The sequence below is a fragment of the Clinocottus analis genome, unplaced genomic scaffold (genome assembly GCF_023055335.1).
Source record: "Clinocottus analis isolate CAN_PGR_092001 unplaced genomic scaffold, fCliAna1.0.p SCAF_7, whole genome shotgun sequence".
Lineage (NCBI taxonomy): Eukaryota > Metazoa > Chordata > Actinopteri > Perciformes > Cottidae > Clinocottus > Clinocottus analis.
In genome coordinates this window covers 7,007,870-7,030,077 of record NW_027176229.1, presented here as the reverse complement: position 1 = coordinate 7,030,077, position 22,208 = coordinate 7,007,870, and the positions used below count along the sequence as shown (strand labels likewise).

General features: G+C 40.8%; 1 protein-coding gene across 1 annotated transcript in view; it reads left to right on the top strand.

Moving 5' to 3' along the window:
• Positions 1-22,208, top strand: part of si:dkey-215k6.1 (transmembrane protein 132D) — a 215,291-nt gene that overhangs the window by 58,575 nt on the left and 134,508 nt on the right. The window contains exons 2-3 of the mRNA XM_068604864.1: positions 10,716-11,134; positions 11,717-12,294. Coding sequence (XP_068460965.1) covers positions 10,716-11,134; positions 11,717-12,294 — 997 coding nt within the window. The remainder of the gene's footprint in view (positions 1-10,715; positions 11,135-11,716; positions 12,295-22,208) is intronic.

The following is a 22,208-nucleotide window of genomic DNA, read 5'->3' as shown; positions in this document are numbered from 1 at the left end:
GAAAGCGTATAATTGATACAATCAAATAGAAATAGCTAGTTCTAAGTCATAGTGGTTAACAAATTGGTTAAAACCAAATAATTTAAGATTTCAGATGGAAGATCTTTTATGAGGAAATAGCTTGTCAATACAAGAGTTACGTCTTCTTCAACCTTAGCTAAATGCCCCCGCTCCTTCAGGCTGTTATTATAAGGGTTTTTCCAGAGGGGAAATCGATGGGTTGCAATTAGATGGTCGATGCTGAACGCTATGCACTGTAACAGGATGTGACATCATTGATGTATTTACTTTAAAGGTAACTCTTGTAGCTTAATTAAGTTTGCACCTAACTGCATTGTTTGTATCCTCAAGGCCAAACAAAAAGGTGGAATCTATATATATATATATATATATATATATATATATATATATATATATATATATATATATATATATATATATATATATATATATATATATGCATTGAATGTTTGTGCTTTCAAGAATACTTACACACTTTTAAACTGCTGCTGCTCACATCGCCTTGACGTCTTCTTCTTCTCCTCTTTGACTGACGGATGCTACTTTTAACATCGACCAACTGTCTGTATGGATTAATGCGAGATGCAGTTGGCAGGACGCTTGTTAAAACATTGCTTCATAGGGCCACTGGTGATCAGGAGCTCCTCAGGGCACATGGTCATGTCTGGACATGTATACACATGTCGACGACAGATATGCATTGAAGTGTGATTTTATGTTTGTGTGTAGTTGTGTGTCTGCCTGAAGTGTATTTACTTATGATTACCATCTGTATGAAATTACTGCTGACCCTGTGAGTGTAGCATCCCATAATGAATATTCTTTGTTGGAAGAGTAGAAGTCCTTGGATATGTTTTATACTGAAAACAATTACATACAAATATGATCCTTGAAAGCAAATCAGCATTTATTGTTTCTTATTTGTGTCTGATGAGAGCTCTCCTCTCGTCCCTTTATGTTCTTCTTTTTTTAATTTGTCCTTCATCGTTCTGTCAGTTTGTGCTTCAGAGTTGTAGAAAATACCACTTTTTTCTTCTTCCTTACAACTCTTTCTTGTTTAAGTCGTTCATCTCTCCTTTCTTTCCTCTCCCTCTCTGGGACATCTTCCATCAATGCGGCATGTTCACAAACTGTGTCACAACAAGTGAACCTCTGTGTGTGTGTGTGTGTGTGTGTGTGTGTGTGTGTGTGTGTGTGTGTGTGTAAGCAGATATATAATGGCTTGTATTAGTCTTGACAGCACATGCCTCACCACTCCTTTTAACCACAAAGGTCAGACATGCAGTCCCACACAAAATGCTCGTTTATGTACCGGCATGGACACACACACATTCGTCACTACATCACTTTCAATATATCTAAAAGGATGCATATGGGTTATGTTTCCCTCTGTTTTCTACTTCATTTTGGTTTTCTGGTTGTGTCCCCTCTTTTTCTTTCCTCAGCTCTTCTCTACACTTATCTCCATTATCTCTTGTCTCATCCTCTTTTTTGTTGTTGCTCTCCTCACTTATCTTACTCTTTCTGTCGTGCTCGCGCTTCACTTTTCCCATCCTTCACTTTCTTGCCTCTAACTTTTCTTCTTCTTCTTCTTGAATGCTATTTTGGGGCGAGGCACTGCAATGTTGGCTTAATTTCAGCATTTGACACCGAACACTCACCAAAATGAAGTTGATTAGTCTTTGCAAATATAAAGATGGAGAAAAACCCTATCAAGCTTCATCACTGAAACAGTTATTACCAGATAATGTGGTTCATTACAAACTAATTTGAATTCTTTAGAAACCTAATACCGTATTTCTTAATCTGCTTTATAATAGACATGCTCAAACACAACTCTGCTGCCAACACATGCTTGTCACCGTGCAATGGGAAACAATACTTTAAAATGAAAGTGCTTTTACACACTCAAAATTCAATCAGTGTACCAGCAGTGCACGTTGGGAAGACAACAATTCAATTGGGAATACCAGCTTTTGGGGTGTTTGATGTGGTCATTTTCCACCTGAATTATAAAGAACCAGAGATTATTGCATAATACTTCAGTGTGGCACACAGACCAGTGGAACTGTGCCAGGCTGTGTCGAAATTGCACGTCATGTAGACTGTCGATGATTTTCCACACAAGATTTTCTTATTACAGAACCTGAAAAGAACATCTTGAATTTGTATTTTGTTGTCACGAATGTAGTGTGTGTGTGAGCCAGTGTGAGTTTTGCATCTCCTGCACACTTCTCCACCATTTTGATCTTTGTTGCTCAACTTCCATTCTGAGAGGTATTTCCTTCCTTCCTCCTGACCATGTGAAATTGCTCTTTACACTTCCCTGTTGCTGCTGCCAAAAACACACACACACACTCTGGGAGACCGAGTGCAATGAACCCCCTGCACACGCGCACGCGCACGCACACACACACACACACACACACACACACGCACACACACAGCAACTTGTCCTGCCATGATTCACAATCCCAAAATCCACAATCCCAATTCCTTGATTCCTCCATCGTATCGTTCAGTCAGTACACCTCAGCTTCTTCCTCGTACTTCTCAAGGAGACACTGGACATTCGATGGATGGATAGAGTGGGGGAAAGTGATGAGGACATTGAAGATATAAGAAAGTTTGCATAAGCTATTCGGTCCTTGCAGTAAATTAACTAAACACATTCATAATAAGTCTGCATGTAAATCACAACGGAGTTTCTTGCTCTTGGTTGGACACACAATGAAGGAATAACAAACGAATACAAATGCGTAAGCGTGTAGTAGAACTTTGTTGGTGCTTCCGTAGTACTTATTGTACCCTAAACCGTAATGTTTTGCTAAACCACAGTAGTTGCCTATACTTAAATTTGTTTCACAACTTCCTGGTGCAGTTTGGCCGATCTGTAACATTCGAATAGGAGCAATGACGGCTGTTTAATCGGCTGATAACGGTCCATGAGCATGGACATTTCTGAATAGTGGAAACAAATGTGATGTCTGGCTTTCTGTCGTTGACTCTCTCTCTCATGTCTTCAAAAAGTGTGAGAATGGTGGAGGCAGATGATTTATGTGAAATTATTAGTTGTGACATGTCTCCCTGTCTTCCCATTAAATTACTTCTGTGGAAAGGTGTAATGGGAAACAGAAAGGCAAACAGAGGGGAGGGAAGCAAATATAGGAAGGTATAGAGGACGGAATTGAGAAAAAGAGGCAGACAGATAAAAAGAGAGAGGGGGGATATTGGGTCCAAGCGAGTGTGTGTGCGTGCGTGCGTGTGTGTGTGTGTGTGTGTGTGTGTGTGTGTGTGTGTGTGTGTGTGTGTGTGTGTGTGGCAGTGGAGAGGGGTGGTGGTCAGACCATATCTGGGGAAATGTGACTCCACTGACCCAATGACAGGGACATCAATCAACAAGTGTGGTGTGCATGTGTGTGTGTGTGTGTGTGTGTGTGGGAGTGTTGGGGATTATTCTACCAGGGGTACACGAGCTGCATCAACAAGGAAGGACAGCTGTAATCAGTGTTTTCGGAGGAGAAAAGAAATACACATTTTCTTTCCCCAGACCCTGTACCACTAATTAGAATCCATCTACTTATCTGTAACTATTTGTAGAAACACAGCAAGCTTTTAGGAGATTGGGGCAATTGGCAAATTATCCAAATTGTCTAGTAACATCATGGTTGAGTTAAAAGCATTGTAAGTTTTTATTATTCCCATTTGGAGGCACCGTAATACAATCAGGGGATGTACTTCTACTAGAAGGATACATTTACTTTAGCTGACTGAAGTTCCTATACAGCTGTTAGCTATAAGGACCACGTCTTCTAAATGCTGCACTCCCATCTTGTAACGCGAGCTTTCAGCTCTCAATTCGTAGTTTCTAAGATCAAGCCACGATAATATCACTTCAACATCATCAGGGGTTATTCTCTCAGACTGAACAAAGTCCCAACCAGAGCCACAGAGGACTTTATATGAATGAAGCTTGATGGAAGTTCGGTCAGGGAGACACTTTTTTTTTTACACTCTCATCTATTCTCTCATTCTAATCTTTGTCTCTCTCCGGTTTCTGCTAAGTATGGGTGTTCACTCTTATCGTTGCTTTCAGTTGTCATTTTAGTACAAACTTCTCAGAGTCTTCGTCCCACACGCTGCCCAATGTTCCTTCCGCTACGAGAAGTCCCGCTCCACTTCATCATCATCAGTTCAACCAGAACTTCTTAATTGATAGCGCATTACGTGGTGATGGCCTGTAATTGAACCATCCTAACCTGTATTTTTCTGCAGGCTGGCAATGTGTTTGTCCACCGTGACAAAGGATGCTAATTGACTTTGGTTTGGCTTCTGGCCACTCCCTCTTCACCACCACCACCACCAGTGTTTTTACTCCACTTCAACCAGAATATGACTTCATCACATGGGGTTTAATTGCCAAAGACTCCCCAACATTCTACGTTTATTGTGAACCATGTAATCAAGCGCTCCCTAAGACTTGTTACGTGTCATTCATGTAGGAAATCATTGGAGTTCTCCTTTAATATTCCAAAAATGTCCACCATTAGGGAGATGTAGCTAGAGAGACAGGCACAGAGAAAGAGATAGAGAGACCACCAAAATAAACTCATGCTTGTGATGAATGTTCTGCTCAGAAATAGAAACCTCATCCCTCTTTCATCCTCTTTCACCATATTACCTCTCCTCCTCAACACTGTCTCCTTCCTTTCTTCAACATTTCACACCATCCTTGTCTATATATCTTCCCGCATCCATCTGTACCTCTCTCACTTCCCCTGTCTCTTTCCGTCTCTCTCTCTCAGATAGTGTGCCATCTGTGTGATCAATGGAGTTAATTCTTTTCAGGAAATTCTCCCATGATGGATTTCTCTTTGCTGTGCTGTGTCTGCTCTGTGTTTTTTCTTTTTTACCAGGTGGATGGGGGGACAATTTACTTCTGTGGATAAAAAGCTTTGATTGAAGTAAAAGCAACAAAATGATGTTTCATGCTCAAACTCTCGTCAATTTTGGACATTTTGTTGTTCACAGACAGTTGGGAAGAAGGGAAGCAGTTGCAGAAATATTTTGCTTTCTACTGCATCTTCGGAATAGCTTTGCAGCTCTAAGAATTTACAAGGAATAGCTATTTGTTCAAGTGTGCAAATCAACCTAAGCAAGACAAATAGTGGGACTGGCAAAGAGGAGCAAACAGATGGTGGGGAGCAGAGAGTGGAGAAAAAAGTAGTTGGTACACGGTTCTCATATATTAAAGGAAAATTGGAAGTAACAGTAAATCAAAAATAACATTGTGGAGCATTTTGACACCTTCTGCTTTAGCAATGAATGGCAACCTTGCACCATACCAATGCACCTTTGGCTGAATATGAAAATAAAAGTATGCCCAAAAAGGTTCCATGGAGCTTTGGATTATATACTGTATATGTGTGTGTGTGTGTGTGTGTGTGTGTGTGTGTGTGTGTGTGTGTTTCTGTGTGTGTGTGTGTGTGTGTGAGGAGGGGCGAAGAGAGTGGGTGGGAGGGGGGCAACATTAAGTTGGTCCTACTTGTCTTACATGTGTGTCTCACACAGACACAGTTGCAGGCAGATACCCTAACTAGGAGGATGTAAAAGATAGCCCTGAATATGTGTGTGTGTGTGTGTGTATGTTAGTGTGCCTGTCTCTAATTAAATAAGACTCTGAGTCAATATATAACCAACACACTATCAAGCTGATATTAGACATAATCACATTTTGGTATCTCTCCTTTTCACTGGAACCCATCTTACCGGCTTTCCTCTTTTCTCGTTCTTCCTGTCCTACACGCTCCAATGTGTTTTGATTATTGGCTGTGTGTGCGTGTGTGTGTGCGTGTGCGTGTGCATGTGTGTGTGTGTGTGTGTGTGTGTGCGTGTGTGTGTAGAAATAAAGCAGGATGAGCATTTTGTGGGGGAAGAAGGATCACAGATGGGCCTTGTCAAATCTCTGTACATCTGGCTTTGTTCCTTTCCAATTTTACATAACACACACACACCTACACCTACACCTACACACACACACACACACACACACACACACACACACACACACACACACACACACACACACCTACACACACACAGACACACACACACATACATACAGATATGTATTTTTGCAGTATACTTCGTCACTCATAATTACGTATATAAAAGTATGCATGCAGTATTTGCACATTTTCTTAACCATGCAAGACAGGGAACCACTACAATAATCCACACACACACACACCGGCACTTTTTCACACACACGCTGAAGCATTGTGCAGCAGGCCACAGCGGGTATGGACTCCTGTTGTGGTTGGTGGTTGCCAAAGTAATGATGCCAGGTAATCTGGACCGTGCCAAGTTTAATAGTAGCCAATTGCACACTAGTGTTTGGATGCCAGATTGCATCATTACATCTTATGTTTTTATTTTTTCAGTTCACGATAACGCTGTACGAAATAATGTACTATTTTGACTCCAGCAGAGGCTTACATTTTCATATTGCTAACTTAACAAGCAACCAAATTCAACAGCGACAGCAAATCCATCAAAGACGAATGAAAATGTGGCATTTATCTGAAAATGAGATATGATCTGAGATGAAAGGGAGATATTTGTTTCCAGAATTTTATACAATGTTAATAATTCCATCCTGGTCAACCTTTGCCTGCATGAAAAAAGCTTTGCCTGAATGTATGTGTGTGTGTGTGTGTGTGTGTGTGTGTGTGTGTGTGTGTGTGTGTGTGTGTTTGCCTGTCTGTGTGTGTCAGCTGTTCGAGGTCCCTGTCCGGGATTGGGACATATGCTTCATCAGACCCCCGTGGACACACACAGACACACATGCAGGCGTTTGCACCTCAAGGACGCCCATAATAATGGGGAAATATTAAAAGAAAAAAACTGAGGCTTAGTGAGGCTAATGTGTGGGTGTGTTTTGACCACATGACCTCGCGGTCTGTCAACAGCAGATGATTACGAACTGCATTTGAAAATTTGCTCTGGCTACATTTCAACCAGCCTTTTTTCGCATGTGACTCTCAACTAGGGCTACAACTAACGATTATTTTAATAATCAATTAATCGGTCGATTATTTTTTCGATTCATCGGGTAAAAAAATTATCATTTTAAGGCATTAATTTGCAACCTTTTATTACAAAAACAGAACTAACTGTGCAAATTCACAGTGCAACACATTTTAACAATAAAGAATTTATAAAAATTAAAGAAATACAAATCAGAAAACTTAACAGGATTTGTCAAAACTTGTTCTCTACACTCACAGACATGCACAGACACACACACAGACATGCACACTCACTCACATGCACAGACACACACACACTCACTGACATGCACACTCACAGACACACACTCAGAACTCAGAGAACTAGAGATGATATTCCAGAAGTAATAACTCAATGTATCAACGGATAACTTACGGACTGCACTTTACCTGAACAAAGGTTGTTCATTAGATATTGAACTACAAATCCCAGCAGCACTCCCTCTGCATGAAGCCACATTATATCAGACTGTTGAACGCAGGTCTGCGTTCTTCACCTCAGAGGAGATATTTACTCGTTTCTTCTCTTGAAGCCTCCGCGGTATTTTAAAACGAAGACGTTATCTAACCCAACAGCTCAAAACACGGAGAATGAGCGCCTAGCTAGCGAGCTAACGACAATGGTTAGCCTAGCTGCTAAGTTATTGTACACTCAACGCGACTATGCAGCGACACACGAGAAGGTACAGCGCGCTGCAGAAGCTCCTGGACCTTCAGTCTGCGGCGCTCGGCTCTGCTCAACTGTTTTGTTCAATACTCAAACATCTCCACAACTTATTGAGTGGCGTAATAATCTCGCGACACAACGAATCGATAACGAAATTCGTGGCCAACTTTTTTAAGAATCGATTTTTATCGATTTTGTCGAGTCGTTGTCGCAGCCCTACTCTCAACCACTCAATATGGATGATCAGCTCTGTGACCCTGCCTACATAAATGTGCATGGTGTCAACTTTTAATACGACGCAAACTGTATTTGTAAATATGTTTTACAACCTTTTATTGGATAGTTTTATCTTATTAAATTATAGAGGAAATCAATGAATATGTATTTCTTCTTACAACCTTAAAACAAGTGTTAACCTCATACAGCACATGAATACAAACATTACATTCTGTATAATCTTACATTTTAATATGGAAACTTTATTCTCCTTCTCAGTTTTTGTTCCCTTTGTCAGCATTTAACTACATTGTGTCCTGAATACTCGTAATAAGTACACAATGTTGGTGGTAGAAGACATATCCATATATTCAAAAAGTTTAATAGTAATCTTCAGTGACAAAGATTCACCCGCAGACAAGTTTGTGTCATTTGTAGTGAGGTTTAAGCCATCCTGTGAAACAGAACAGTATTTACAATCAGTCAAACTACACTTTGTGCACTTTTTACCCCGTCTTCTCCCCTTTCTTTTTCCCTTTCTTTCGTCTCACTCCATTTAGTTTCCCATTTTTCCTCTGTCTCACTATTCTTTACTTTATACTATTGCCTCTTTATGTTTCTCTTTCCAAGTCTCCCATCCTCTCTCCTTATTCCTATCTTTCTCCTTCTTCTCCTTACGTGCCCACACACCCAAACCAAATCAGCTGCTTATTCATGTTGCACTGAGGTATCACTTTATTTCTTTGCTATTATTGTTTTGTGAAGTCGCCTCAGTATGACTTGCCCCAGACAGCGCTATGCTGTCCCACCCTCATTATATTTTCACACTCCGCTACTCTAGGACACACACACACACACACACACACACACACACACACACACACACACACACACACACACACACACACACACACTTGTATATGGGTTGTGTTTGTGCCAGCGCTAGTTCCTTATTGTGTTAAGATGGAAATCCTATTTTTCTACAATAAAACACACTATTTTAAATTGCTCTCTATGGCCACAGCCATTTAATGTATTCATGTTCTCCAAATGCTTTTTCTACACAATAATATATAATAATAATAATAATAATAATAATAATAATAATAATAATAATAATAATAATATATATATATATATATATATATATATATATATATATATATATATATATATATATATGTCAAAGTTCGGCTAAACTAAATATGCTAGTAATGTAATACCAGCTAGGGACGTGACATCATATGGCTCAGGAGCATGGTGTCACGACGAGACACAACATAATAAATACCACTAAACTTGTGGTTAAACAAACGGAACCCGAACGCCACATCTCTTCGTCAAAGTCCTGTGTTTCTTCTACTCATCCACCAGCCCTCTCGTTTGTAGAGGATGTCTCGCTTTTAGCTCTACATCCGTTGTTGTCAGCATCTAATAATGACGCAGGCGGGTGAAGTTAGTTCAAAGCCCGATGCCCGGACTGTAGGAATAACATGTATGAATTTTAACGCCCCCAAAGACTTGAAAATCTCAAGTATTATTCTGTAACACTGAATATTCACAACTGAATGAGCAACAATCAAAGTAAAAATAAACAAAAAACACAACATCATCTGAGTCATAATTAGCAAAATCCTGATTGGTGCACAGGCGTAAATAACCTTTTCTAACTGAGTCCCATCCACTTCAAGCCAGGGAGGGAAGCACTAATTTAAAAAAATAAAATAAAATCTCCAATGTGAAATAAACAAAACTGTTTTAACTTTGGCACCAAATTACATGTTAAGGCTCTCGTCACTTTTTAAAAGGGGCCTTAAGTGCATACAATTTAATTATGAGAAACTTTTATGGTAACTTAACTTCCAAACACTGGCCGTAAAAGACCCAAGCTCTTCCAGAAATGTACTGAACCGCAATATAATTAATTGTGGCTCCTGTTTAGCGAACATCAAATATGCTTCAATACGTGATCTGTTTGGCGGTTCAGTGCAAGCACAATATAATGCTGACAAGCCAAACAACGGATGAATAACAAATACTAAGTGATGGAGGATAAAGCGCAGGGATCAAAACTTCCAATCACAGCACAGTCATTCTAACCCCTAGTCTTCTTTGGAAATGAGATACTGCTCCAAAACCGGTAATCCCAGGCTCTAAACTCACAATCTTTGCGAAATGTCTGATAAATACGCCAGGAAATGAATACAAACTGAATGTAAAAATATGGAAATAAACTGTGGAGCAATGTGTCATTTTTGATATATGGTGGCGTAATGCCTATCCAAGGGGGATTCGAAAAAAAAGTGATGCATTAATGTAGAGCCCTGTGAGATGCTGAGTCGATCAACCGAGAGCTAATGTGTTTGTACTCATTTCTCCTTGTACAGAAACACAATGTACTGTGGTGTCTATGTTGAAATGCTTGTGTGACCTAATGTGAAAACGCTGATGGATGTGTCTGTGTTTATATGCGTATGTGTGGATGCAATACAAATGCATTTCACAGGTCAATGAGTCTTGGATTTACACACTGTTGGTTTGTTGACTTTATGAGCTGTTTAAATAAAGGTATGTTTGTTGTTGATGATTATGATGAAGTTAATCGTGTTCCTCTCTTTTTCTCCTCCCTTCCCCTCTTCTGTCTCTCTATCATCTTCCTTTTTTTTTAACCGATTGCTTTTTTCTTTTACTCTTTTTTTCTTCATGTTTTCGCCTCGCCTCTCTTTGACTTTCCTCCTCAGCGTCCGGCGGCCGAGCAGGAGCAGCAGGAGTTGGACCAGGGGCAGGGCCGGACTCCTCCCAGCCACGTTTCTCCTCCTCCGTCCCCACCTACCTCCCCGTCGAATGCCAGCTCAGTGGTGCAGACTCCGCCTTCTTTCTGCGGGAATCCAATCAGGATGTTATGCGAAATGGCAGTCTGTCATCACGGACTGAGCCCTTCCTCCTCCACCAACTGGAACCCGCCGTTGACGCCCCGCATTCCCTGCCGAGCGTCAACTGCAGCTACGGAAACCTGAGCATTCAGCAGCCGATCCCAGTGGAGCTGCTTCAGGGCCCTCCACCGCATCTGCTGCTGACAACCAACCAGGTGACTCTGAACTGGAAGGTCAAAGGTCAAGTGGTGGTGCCCAAAGTTGGTTCAACACGGCCCTGGATACAGGTACTGGCAGTTTAATGTTTTAGTTTGAATATTAATTCATTTTACACATACATCTTCTAATTAACAATTAAATCATTTAAGCTTCACATATACTTAATATGCCAATCCCAGACATGAAGCATGACCAAACTGAAAGGTAACTCATGAGACAATTTTATCTATAAATGTAGTATATCATTCAATCTTTATATAATCATTGTTGACTTTTTGAAGCATATTCTTTGGCTGATAGGAAAGTAAGAGTTGTGAGAGTTAAAAGGTGAAAGAATATAAAACGGTCTGGTAGTAATTCCCCCTCTGGGTTCGTTCGTCACTACGAGCGACACCTTTCACATCACACACAGTCATTTCATCCTTTGTTGATGTGAATACGCTGATCAGTGCTGTTTTCAAGAGTAGGCTTATTATAAAGAAATATTTCTGCGCAAAAAAAAGAAAAAAATGGCCCATTTTTTGGTGATTCATAATTTCAGTTGTCAATCGCGGTGTCAGAATGCGATTATTTTTTGTAATATCTTGAGAATATCTTGACGAATTCATCCATTTTGACATTCTCTTTGTTGGCACTTGTTTTGCCCTCAGGTACTGTTTTATCTGGTAGGCCGTCGTTGGGACGAGCCGGACCCGCCTCCTCAAGCCCTCCTCCCATGTGTCAGAGCCATCGCCATCCGTGACACCAGCGAAGCAGCACCTTCGGCGGGCTGCCGGCTCGTAGGACCATCTGGCATCTGTGTTGTCCGTCTGGAGATTCCCCCAGCTTGGTTTACACCACCGCAAGTGAGAAAAAGACCTCCCGAAATGACTCTACCATCACTGGATGTGTATTACTCCATCATACCAGTGGAAGGAGCTGGTCAAGAGTGTCCCTCCATCGTTAATGAGCCATGGAGAGGACAGAGTGCAAACGTCGGGCCTCTCGGAGGACTGGGCATGGGCCTCGGCGGACAGTGGAGCCCCCTGGTGGATGGGGGTCTTCAAGACATGCTGCAAGCTGGTTCTGTGGTAATGACCATGGGCCCGGTTTCTGCTAAAGGAGAAAAATTGAGACTGGATGAAAACGTGGAGGTTCTGGTGCCTCCCAGCCCGGTTCGGCTCGGCAGGACGGTGGCGTTTGGCGTCTACATGAAGACGGGTTCAAACACGGAACAGTTTACATTGAGGTGGGAACACAAATGCCATCAATTTTAATTTATCTGGCTTCGATTTGATTTGGTATTCTGTTCTCTCTTTGACTCATTTCACTTTTTCTTCGGTTTCTCTCTTATTCTTTTTCCTATCATCTTATTTCTTTCCTCCTCATCTGCTGTCTCATCTCTCACTGCCGCCTCCCGAGGTTGATGGCTGTCACCTTTGTGTACTCAGCCTCTTTCAGTTGCCAGCAATGCAAATAACAAACTCATGAATATTCATGGTGGATCCAAGGATGGAGGAAAACACAAAGAATGTGTAGCGTACAAGGGAATGGTGACTGAGAGAGACTGAAGGGAAAATGAGAGGCAGATCCTGGTCTCTCAAACTGAATGGTGGTACCCAAAATGCCTCGAAGGTGTCCTTTAAGAGGTCACCTACATGGTTTCCCGCATAATCGGCGATGTGTTTCATGCGCTTGCATCTCAAGAAACAAATTTCTTTCCGGTTCGCTGGCTGAAAATGAGTTTACGACCCCTGATCTAAGCTAAGCATGCATATCTGCATCCCATCTCCGCCTCATCATTTCACTGACTCTAGGGATTCCTGGCTGACAAATGACAGATTCATCATTTTTCACGATGCATTATTCTGTTCGGAGAACATCTCGGCACACAACACCTTGGCTGGAAATAACATTACTATAACAATATACTCCTATTGGGTTAGAATTATGGAGGGAATCTTAGAAAGCAACTCTGGATAAATGTTTCGGTATTTCAGTCTCACATTGACTACAATACATGTCAACGTGGAGCCAGGAAGAGGATATCGGTTTCTGCCTTTGTAGAATGTCTGATGAATAAAGTGTCTTAGCACCTTATTCTATTTGAAGTAATTCATAATGTATATTCACTTAATTTAGCTGGTTAGACCTCTACTTGATTTAATGTGAGATTAGTTCCCTCAACGGTCAAAACACAGCTAACAAGGGAATCGTTTAAGTGTTGTCTATCCATGCCCGAATAGTCCTGATGGCGCGGACAGACTGGATCAAAATTTACTCGCGGCGAAAGAAGCAGTTGGTTGTGTTGTTGTTACTACGGCCTGAATGAGTCAGTCCCACATTGAAAACCTTCTGTAATTCAAATGAAATCACGTGTGATGCATTACTACAGATTTGCAGGGCTTCTAAAACTGCTGTGTGCTTTTACTATTGCACACTTTCATTGCAGAACATCCCATCTGCAAAGTAATTACAAAGCACGAGCACAAACTCCTTCATATGAAATGAGTGCACATCTTTTGGGAGCAATACACTTGCTTTTCTGTAATTGATGAACGATTTCATTCTGTTGCACCGCAGACTGCTTATTTTAAATGCCAGTATGCAAAGTAAATGCATTATTTTTAACAAGACCACGGTTGTGTATTTGTTTTGTGCACAATCATTCCTGAGGTCATCTGAGGAAAGTGGAGAAAAAGAAGAAGTGGCTAGACCGCACTACATATAGTGGCATTACACACACACACACACACACACACACACACACACACACACACCCGCGCAAACACAAACAGATTCTTCCATGGTCACACAGAGTGGGGAAAATAAATACTCCACCAACACCCTGGGCACACAATTTCTCTCTGCCATGTACGCACACATACTTTTTACAAGCACACACATAGATACAATTGTATTGGCTGTGTTTAATCTGTGTGCATATTAAGCACACACACACACACACACACACACACACACACACACACACACACACACACACACACACACATTTACAAACACACACACACACACACGCACACACTTACAAACACACGTATAAGTGATGAGGTGGCTTCTTTGGTTCCCCCTACAGACACTTTGTATCTGTCTGTGTTTTACAACGCCCTTGGTGTGTGTGTGTGTGTGTGTGTGTGTGTGTGTGTGTGTGTGTGTGTGTGTGTGTGTGAACTCCCCCCCTCTTTTTTTCAGTTACCGGGTGTCCACCTGTGTCCATTTTGAAGAATGGCCATTTAAAAAAAAATCTCTCTGCATGAATTCATCTTATCTTCCTGATTGTATCAGAGAGACGCGTGTGTGTGTGTGTGTGTGTGTGTGTGTGTGTGTGTGTGTGTGTGTTTGTGTCTGCACATGCACATCCTACCTGCAGCTCTTGCTCTTTGCGCTCTAACATATGCTTGTGGATAATCTCCCATGTTAGAAGCACAGTCAGACATGTAATAAAGCTTAAGTGGATTGTATTCCTGTGTGTGTGGTTGTGTGTGTGTGTGGGGGGGGGGGGGGGGGGGGGGTGTGCGTGTGCATGTGCGTGTGTGTGTGTGTAAGCCTTAAGTGTATTCCATCACACTGAGGGGATGTGATTATGATAAACTACTGGAGAGATGGAGGGACACGAAGAGAGGACGAGCGAGAGAGATGGACAAAGAAAGGAAGTAAAGGGGAGAGCGGGCCTGAAAAGAGTGGAGGAAAAGGAGAGACCGTAACATAAACGAGTGAAGGAGGGAAGGGGAGCGTTTCTTGCACTTGCATCTCTTCCTCGCTCTTCTGCTCTTCCAAAAGCCAAAGATGCAAGGATGGAGGACTCAAAGCCAAATTGGATTGGCTTGAAGTCTGGCGTCAGCAGACATGATTCTGTCACCTTATGATGAGACGACCCATCTGCTCAGCACTGACTGCAACTGTGTATGTCTGAGACATCCGCCATTGATGAGTCCTCTCTTTCCAACCGGGTTACATTTTGAGTTTGAGTCTTTGTAACAAAGACAACCATCTTTGTTATTTGAATTGTTATCATTTAATTCCTTCTCAATCTGAAGCGAACACTGACCTTCATTTTACATAATTGAAAGTCAAATTGAACTTTTTTTTTTTTTTAAATTAGCACTGCGCTCCTTTTTTTTATTCATTAATATATTCCCAAAGAGCTGGACATGAAAATGAGATTGTTAAATACATGTTATGTGTTTCGTATTCATCTATTCATTCATTATCAAACCATTAGAAGTAGGCCAGTACGAAAGCTAGTGTCCTAAAAGTGATCCATTTCTCATAGAGAAGGGTCAATGCTTTATGAAGCTACAGACAGATGAGGACACATGTCTTCACTGTAAGGGTTTCTATGGCTACCGAATGTCCACCGTCTCCAGACATTATGGATTTAGTGCCAGAGTCACAGACTGTGACCACATGAAAAGGATGCAAATAGACAATTAAACATGTTTATGGCTGAAAGAACACAGCTGACATGTGAGCCATGTGCGAGATGAGTGTGTAATTGGTTTTTGACACTGGTGCTCAAGCTTAGATATTAATAAAAATGCCCAGATAATGGGCCAAACTTAAATGGCTCCCCCGCTCTTTGTGCCTAAACCAAGATTCATTTTGGAAGGATAAGAGGAGATTGTCAAAATGGAAAGACCTTATGGTTAATTAAGAACAAACTAAACAAAAGTAAAAAGTGTTTTGTGCTGTTCGTGTAATTCAATACTCGCACTTGCTTTTTTCTTTCTTTTCTTTTTTGTTAAGAAAAGGTTATTTGTCAAAGTGAGGCTATTTGTCCAGCTTGTTATATCATGCTTTTAGGGATACATCCGATTAGATGCAACCTCTTGATTATTAAACAGATTTCCATTGCAAGAATAGCATGTTTCCACTTTGCCATACGGTAAAGAATATATATAGAATATATATATATATATATATATATATATATATATATTACTGCATGTCTACTAAAAGGATTGTATGTCGTAATGCCCTCACTTTGCCCTTACTCCAAGGTGCAATTCTAGTGGGTCATCCTTAAAGACAACAGTGTAATGAGATCATGGCCACAAGTATCAGTCAGAAAGAGAGAGGGGTGCAGACAGCAGACCTATGTGGTGTTTGTACTGGGATCTACGTAAAGCCATTGGGTACATCCACTGTCTCCAGGGTAATATTCCATTTAACTTGGTCTTACCATCAAAAGGCATACCTTTCAACCGTTTTATGAAGCTCTAATTTGTAGCATCAACATTTGTAGCATCAACATTTGTAGCTTCAACATTTGTAGCATCAACATTTGTAGCGTTAACATTTGTAGCGTTAACATTTGTAGCGTTAACATTTGTAGCGTTAATATTTGTAGCGTTAACATTTGTAGCGTTAACATTTGTAGCGTTAACATTTGTAGCGTTAACATTTGTAGCGTTAACATTTGTAGCGTTAACATTTGTAGCTTCAACATTTGTAGCTTCAACATTTGTAGCGTTAACATTTGTAGCGTTAACATTTGTAGCGTTAACATTTGTAGCGTCAACATTAGTAGCGTCAACATTAGTAGCGTCAACATTAGTAGCGTCAACATTTGTAGCGTTAACATTTATATGCAATATAGCATTAAGTCCAAAGGCCAAACAACAGCTTTGATTTTCATGCATTAATCCCAAACCAGTTCTTCAGAAAACAAAAGACTTAATGGCTTTCTCTCGTTTTGCTAAACTGAACTCCACCTTCTTTGACTCCACAAGGTGGAACGAGGGCAACGCTTGATGTTGAATTCATGCTCTGTGCAGCTTCAGTTCAGTGAGCATTCAACCAAAGTATTTAATGCGCCGTTTCAATCCGTGGAAACCTTTTCCAGAGAAGTTTGATGTTTTGAATCTATTTTTAGTTGAGCATTTCAGCATTTTCAGCAGTGGGAATGTTGACAGACTGAGGGTCAAAGTGATTAGTATCTCCCTCATTAAAAAGCTGTCATCTTGAACTTGGTGCTGTCGTTGCTTAGTTAGTTAACAAGCAAGATGAACACGACAAGAGGGTACATGCTGTGTGTGTGTGTTAGAGAGAGAGAGAGAGAGAGAGAGAGAGAGAGAGAGAGAGAGAGAGAGAGAGAGAGAGACTACAGACATAAATACAGTTTGAGACTCATTTTACTCTATAGTAGCCATTTGTTTCATTATTTGGCCTGCATATATTGTCCGTGTGTGTGTGTGTGTGTGTGTGTGTGTGTTGGGGGGGGGGGGGGTGTCAAGCAAGGGATTAGTGGATATTTCCTAGGATCAGAGGGGAGATGTACTTCTAAGGACCAGCTAGTCCTCTCTGGTAGTTACACCCACACTTCTGTGTCACCACACACACACACACACACACACACACACACACACACACACACACACACACACACACACACACACACACACACACACACACGTACACACGCCATATACCCAGAATGCCTTTACTCCACAAAGCTTCAACATCGATTTCACCTCAAATGCTTTTACACCACCAAGGAGGGAGAATCAATTGTTTTTGCCACTGTGTGTTTGTGTGTTTGTGTGTTTGTTGTTTGTTTGTTTGAGAATGTATGCAACCTTTCAGGAAGTGTTTGTGTTTTAGGTACCGTGTGCAGGAATATTATAATGTTCTGTGTGCATACTGTACTTCACACTGAGTCATCATGTGTGATTGTCATTGTGTTTGTTGGTCTTTCTGCTTCAGTCCGTCCTCTTTCTCTTTATGTGTGTCAGTGTCCTTGTTTCTCTGCTGCTCTTTGAGTTGAACCTCTCCAACTGACAAATGTATTTTATACAATCTATACAAGCCTAGGAGATAAAATGAGAATTAGCCGCATTAATCTCAGCTGGGATGAAAGCAATAAATAGTCTTTGGGGTTGATAAACACACAGACAACTTGCACACTGAATTGTATTCTACTCACCAAGTGACTGATAGTGTTGGCTGAGTTGTTTTTGTTTGTTATTTGTTCTACTCTCACATTATTTGGTCATTTTTATCTGGAAATAAAAAATAAGATTTGTTGTATATAAAACTTCCATAAGCTTTAAGCAGTTATTCATGTGCTTCAATTGAGCATCAATCAAATTTATTTTTCTCTCATAAGTACAGCAAAGTAATGAAACATACTGCAAATTGTCAGCGGTGCGAGCGCTTCTAGTTACTGTCATATATTGTTTGTTGAGTGATAATCTATTTCTAAACTGACCTCTTTTGCAACTCTGAAACTAACTTATTAGTATATCAAATTATACAGGACAATAAATAGGATACTGAAGAATGTTGACCTTTGGGCGCCTACATGTGCCACTTCCACAAGAAGTAAGACTGCCTGGACTAAAAAGTACTGCACAGAGAAAAATACATCTAATATATGTCTTTATCTAAGTCAGCGTCTCTGCCTTTGTCCTGTTCAGTGCATGCATCTCTCTGCATCATTATCTTCTTTTTCTTATGGCTCCAACTGCCTTCCTCTGATTATTATATTCAGTAAAGAAAATCTTCCCTGGTTCTTATTTCTCTCCGACCATTCTCTCGCAGTTTCTGCTTTCACAGAAGCAGCACACTGAGTAGTCCCCCTATACATTAAATTGGACTCAACATGGCATTTACTTCTGTTCACATGTTTAAGTACGTCTCTAAAGCACAGATTGCTCTTGCAGCTTTCATAAAAATGCCACTTACCTGTTGCTTTTTATAATCTTCCATACTCTGGAAAGAAAAAGGTTGTATTCAAACCGTATGATGACAAATGCAACACAACAGGGGTTGTGTTAGTTCTCCTTTTTCTTCTCCTCCTACTCCTCCTGCTCCTCCGTTGAACCAGTTTTCAAGAATAAACAAGAGATTCTTAGCCATCAGACACGATTTCTTTAAAATAAAGTGTCCGATTTGTCTGAGTGGTGGATGTTTTAGACAACACATTTTTGTAAAAGACATTAGACTTAACTTTAAGGTCAAAGCAAGTGGTTTAAAGTCTTCATTTTACATGTTCCCCTATTATCTCTGCTCTCTAATAGTTGCAGTTGCTTGATCAAGGTTAATGTGCTATTAGGTGTAACAGTAAGAAACATAATGCTTCCCTGGGGGGAAATGAACCCAGAAGTCTTCATTTGTGTCTTCATCACCTGGCTTGCAAAGCAAGTTGTTGGTGTACAGGGACAGAGAGCAAGAATCTGGAGCTCTGGATGGTAATGTTGTTTTATTGGATGAATTAATTAGAGCGAGTCCAGTATAGGAGGCTGGAACATAACCAACGTACATGCACCACATATTCAGTTTTTTTGCCCTTATTCCAAAACAAGAAGGGTTCCTAATAAGCTGTTTGCATGGATAATGAACATGTATATTCTACTAATATTCCTGTGTACATATGGCATGACCCCATGCCGAATCCATATTTCCAGGGCCAGTGAATTCAACGCCACTCTCGACTGCGTTTTACATGGGGTGGATACCCGAACATCACGTGAAACTAAAACACTTGTTTGACAGTGGAAACACAGCTTCCCTCTTTCAATCCTACAAACAACTCCTTGAAAAGGTCGGAGGTGGTGTGTTGCATTGACGTACAAACACATATTGAAACAGATGATGAAAATGTGTCCAAGTACGTCCTAAAGAATGATTATAAAACATGAATAATATTGAAAAATGCATTTGAAATAATGCCTAATGCAGCATATCCTAAAGGAAAAGGAGGTTCACATGAGACATACCACATTTGAAAAGGCCTCATATTCTAAATAATAGTGAAACATAAGGTGAGATACTGTTCAAAGGTCCCTCTAAATCCAAGACAATGCGATGTTGGACTATTAAAAGGAACATAATTTAACCTGAAAATTGAATGCATCTTACCTGCATGTAAAGGAGCTATACTCTCTTCACCTGCACAGTGTGAATTGTCTGATTTATTGTAATTCTTTCTAATAATATTATTCTTGTGCATCATACATTTCTCCATTATTATTATATGTGGGATTGCCCATACCCACAAACACACACACACACACACACACACACACACACACACACACACACACAGACACACACACACACTTGACACACTGAGAAAATACAAAATATAGTGATAAAAATCAGTTAAGTTAACGCAGATCCATGCACACTTGCATACATATTAACATAATCATTCACATGTTTGACAAGAATGTAGATAAATGGATGTATTAATATGTGAGCGTTGCAACACGTCTCCAGTCGCTGACACACACAGATGATGTGTACAATTGCTCTACTTTATTATTCAATAGCGTACCTAATGCCAGACGCCAGTCTGTCACATGCCATGTGTTGTGAGGAAAAGAGAGTAGTGTTCATACAGTTCTTATGAACTTGGGCTGGAGGATATAAAGTGATGGAGATGATGAGTGGAGCACATTGAATTGTATTGTCATTGCATTTACATCATTTACATGTTTGACATGATATCAACAAAAATGGCAAACAAAGAATAAAACGTGGCATATGAGCAAGAAGACAAAAGGGTACGTCCAAATCCGTTGATAATTTGTTTAATATTATACACATGAATGCTTTTCCATGATTTAGTTTCTATTGTGGACACGAGCTCTTTTTCTTTATGTTGTGGCTTAATACATTGTCACTTGTGCAGCAGTGGAGAGCTCTGAAGTATCATTGGGCTGTGTAGGATCCGCTCTTCTTAGGAGGGTAATTTGTCAAATTGTTTTTAAAATTGTTTGTCAAAGACTTTAATGTAGCGTATCTATTATTTAGCAGAGAAAAACAATTTTAATTAGAGCAAAATGAACACACACACACACACACACACACACACACACACACACACACACACACACACACACACACACACACACACCTACTCTCTTTATTCATTTGACCCACACAGTCACTGTGTCTCTGTTCATTTCCCTAATCCAGTCTGCGCTATCATTCTGTCTCCAGCATTCTTCCTCTACTTTCTCTCCTCCCTGCCCTTCAATTTCCCTGTCACCGTCTCCTTTCTTCCTTCTCCCTTCTCCTGCTTTCTCCCTCGCTCGCTCCCTCTCTCCATCTCAAACCATCCCATGAATATTCATAAGAGTGTTATTTGCATTGCTGGCTCCTGAAAGAGGCTGAGTACACAAAGGTGACAGCCATCAACCTCGGGATAGTGCCAGTGTTTGTGTGTTTTTGGGGCTCGGCGTGTGTGCGAGGGCGAGAAAAACACAGAAGGAGGGAGAAATGGTGGAGGAGAAGAATGGGGGATTGTTTGTACTTTGGCTGCATCTCTTGCCAAATGATTGACACTGTCGCAGAAATTATAATTAATAAGTCTCGGATTAGTGTGAGTGTGTTTGAGCAAAATTAGGAGCATTTTTGCTTTTCTGAACTCGGTTATTGAAATGACTGCGATCCACAGCACACGTGTTCATTTAGCTGTCTCCACGCACAAGTTTCCCTTCGTTCCCTGTTTTTCTTTTACTCCTGGCACTCTTCTGCGTCTTTTTCCTTCTTGTCTTTGTGCTCTTAATCACTCGTTGAGTCCGGGGCTGCCAACGCTATAGTTTGAAGATGCTTCAAATGCAAATGCCAGGCCGGTTCTTTGTGTTGTGTTTATTGTCCGTGCCTCTCCTCGCTATGGAGGACAGAGCAGCCTCCACTAGAAACGGGACTCCTCTGTGCTGCTCCCTCATTCCTCTGCGCTGAGGATGCACCAGTTGCTCTGAGAAGCATGTTTTAAACCATGTGGTGCGTGTGTGTGTCTTTTTCTGTGTGTTTGGGCATTTACCTCGAGGTTACCCTTGGAGTTATAAAAAGGAGTATGAGGATGAGTTTGTTATTATGCTAACAAGGCGGAGGAGAGCAGCTGATATTTTTACTGACAGGGAGAAATCCCTTTTCCCGCAGCTTTCCACCGTGGAACTTAAATTGTTATTTCCTTGGCCTGGGACCCAAACTCATGAAAACATATTGTTTGTTTATTACTCTAGAACCCACTTGAAAGAGGCTACAGATGTTGCTGTTGTAAAAGTCCCAATTTGTACTGTGCAATGGCGGAAGTGCAGCTGCACATTGGCTTTGTCTCCATGGGGGGATTTTTGTAAGTTAGACATTGTGTGTAGCTAGTATGTTTAATACACATACTATGTGATGGTA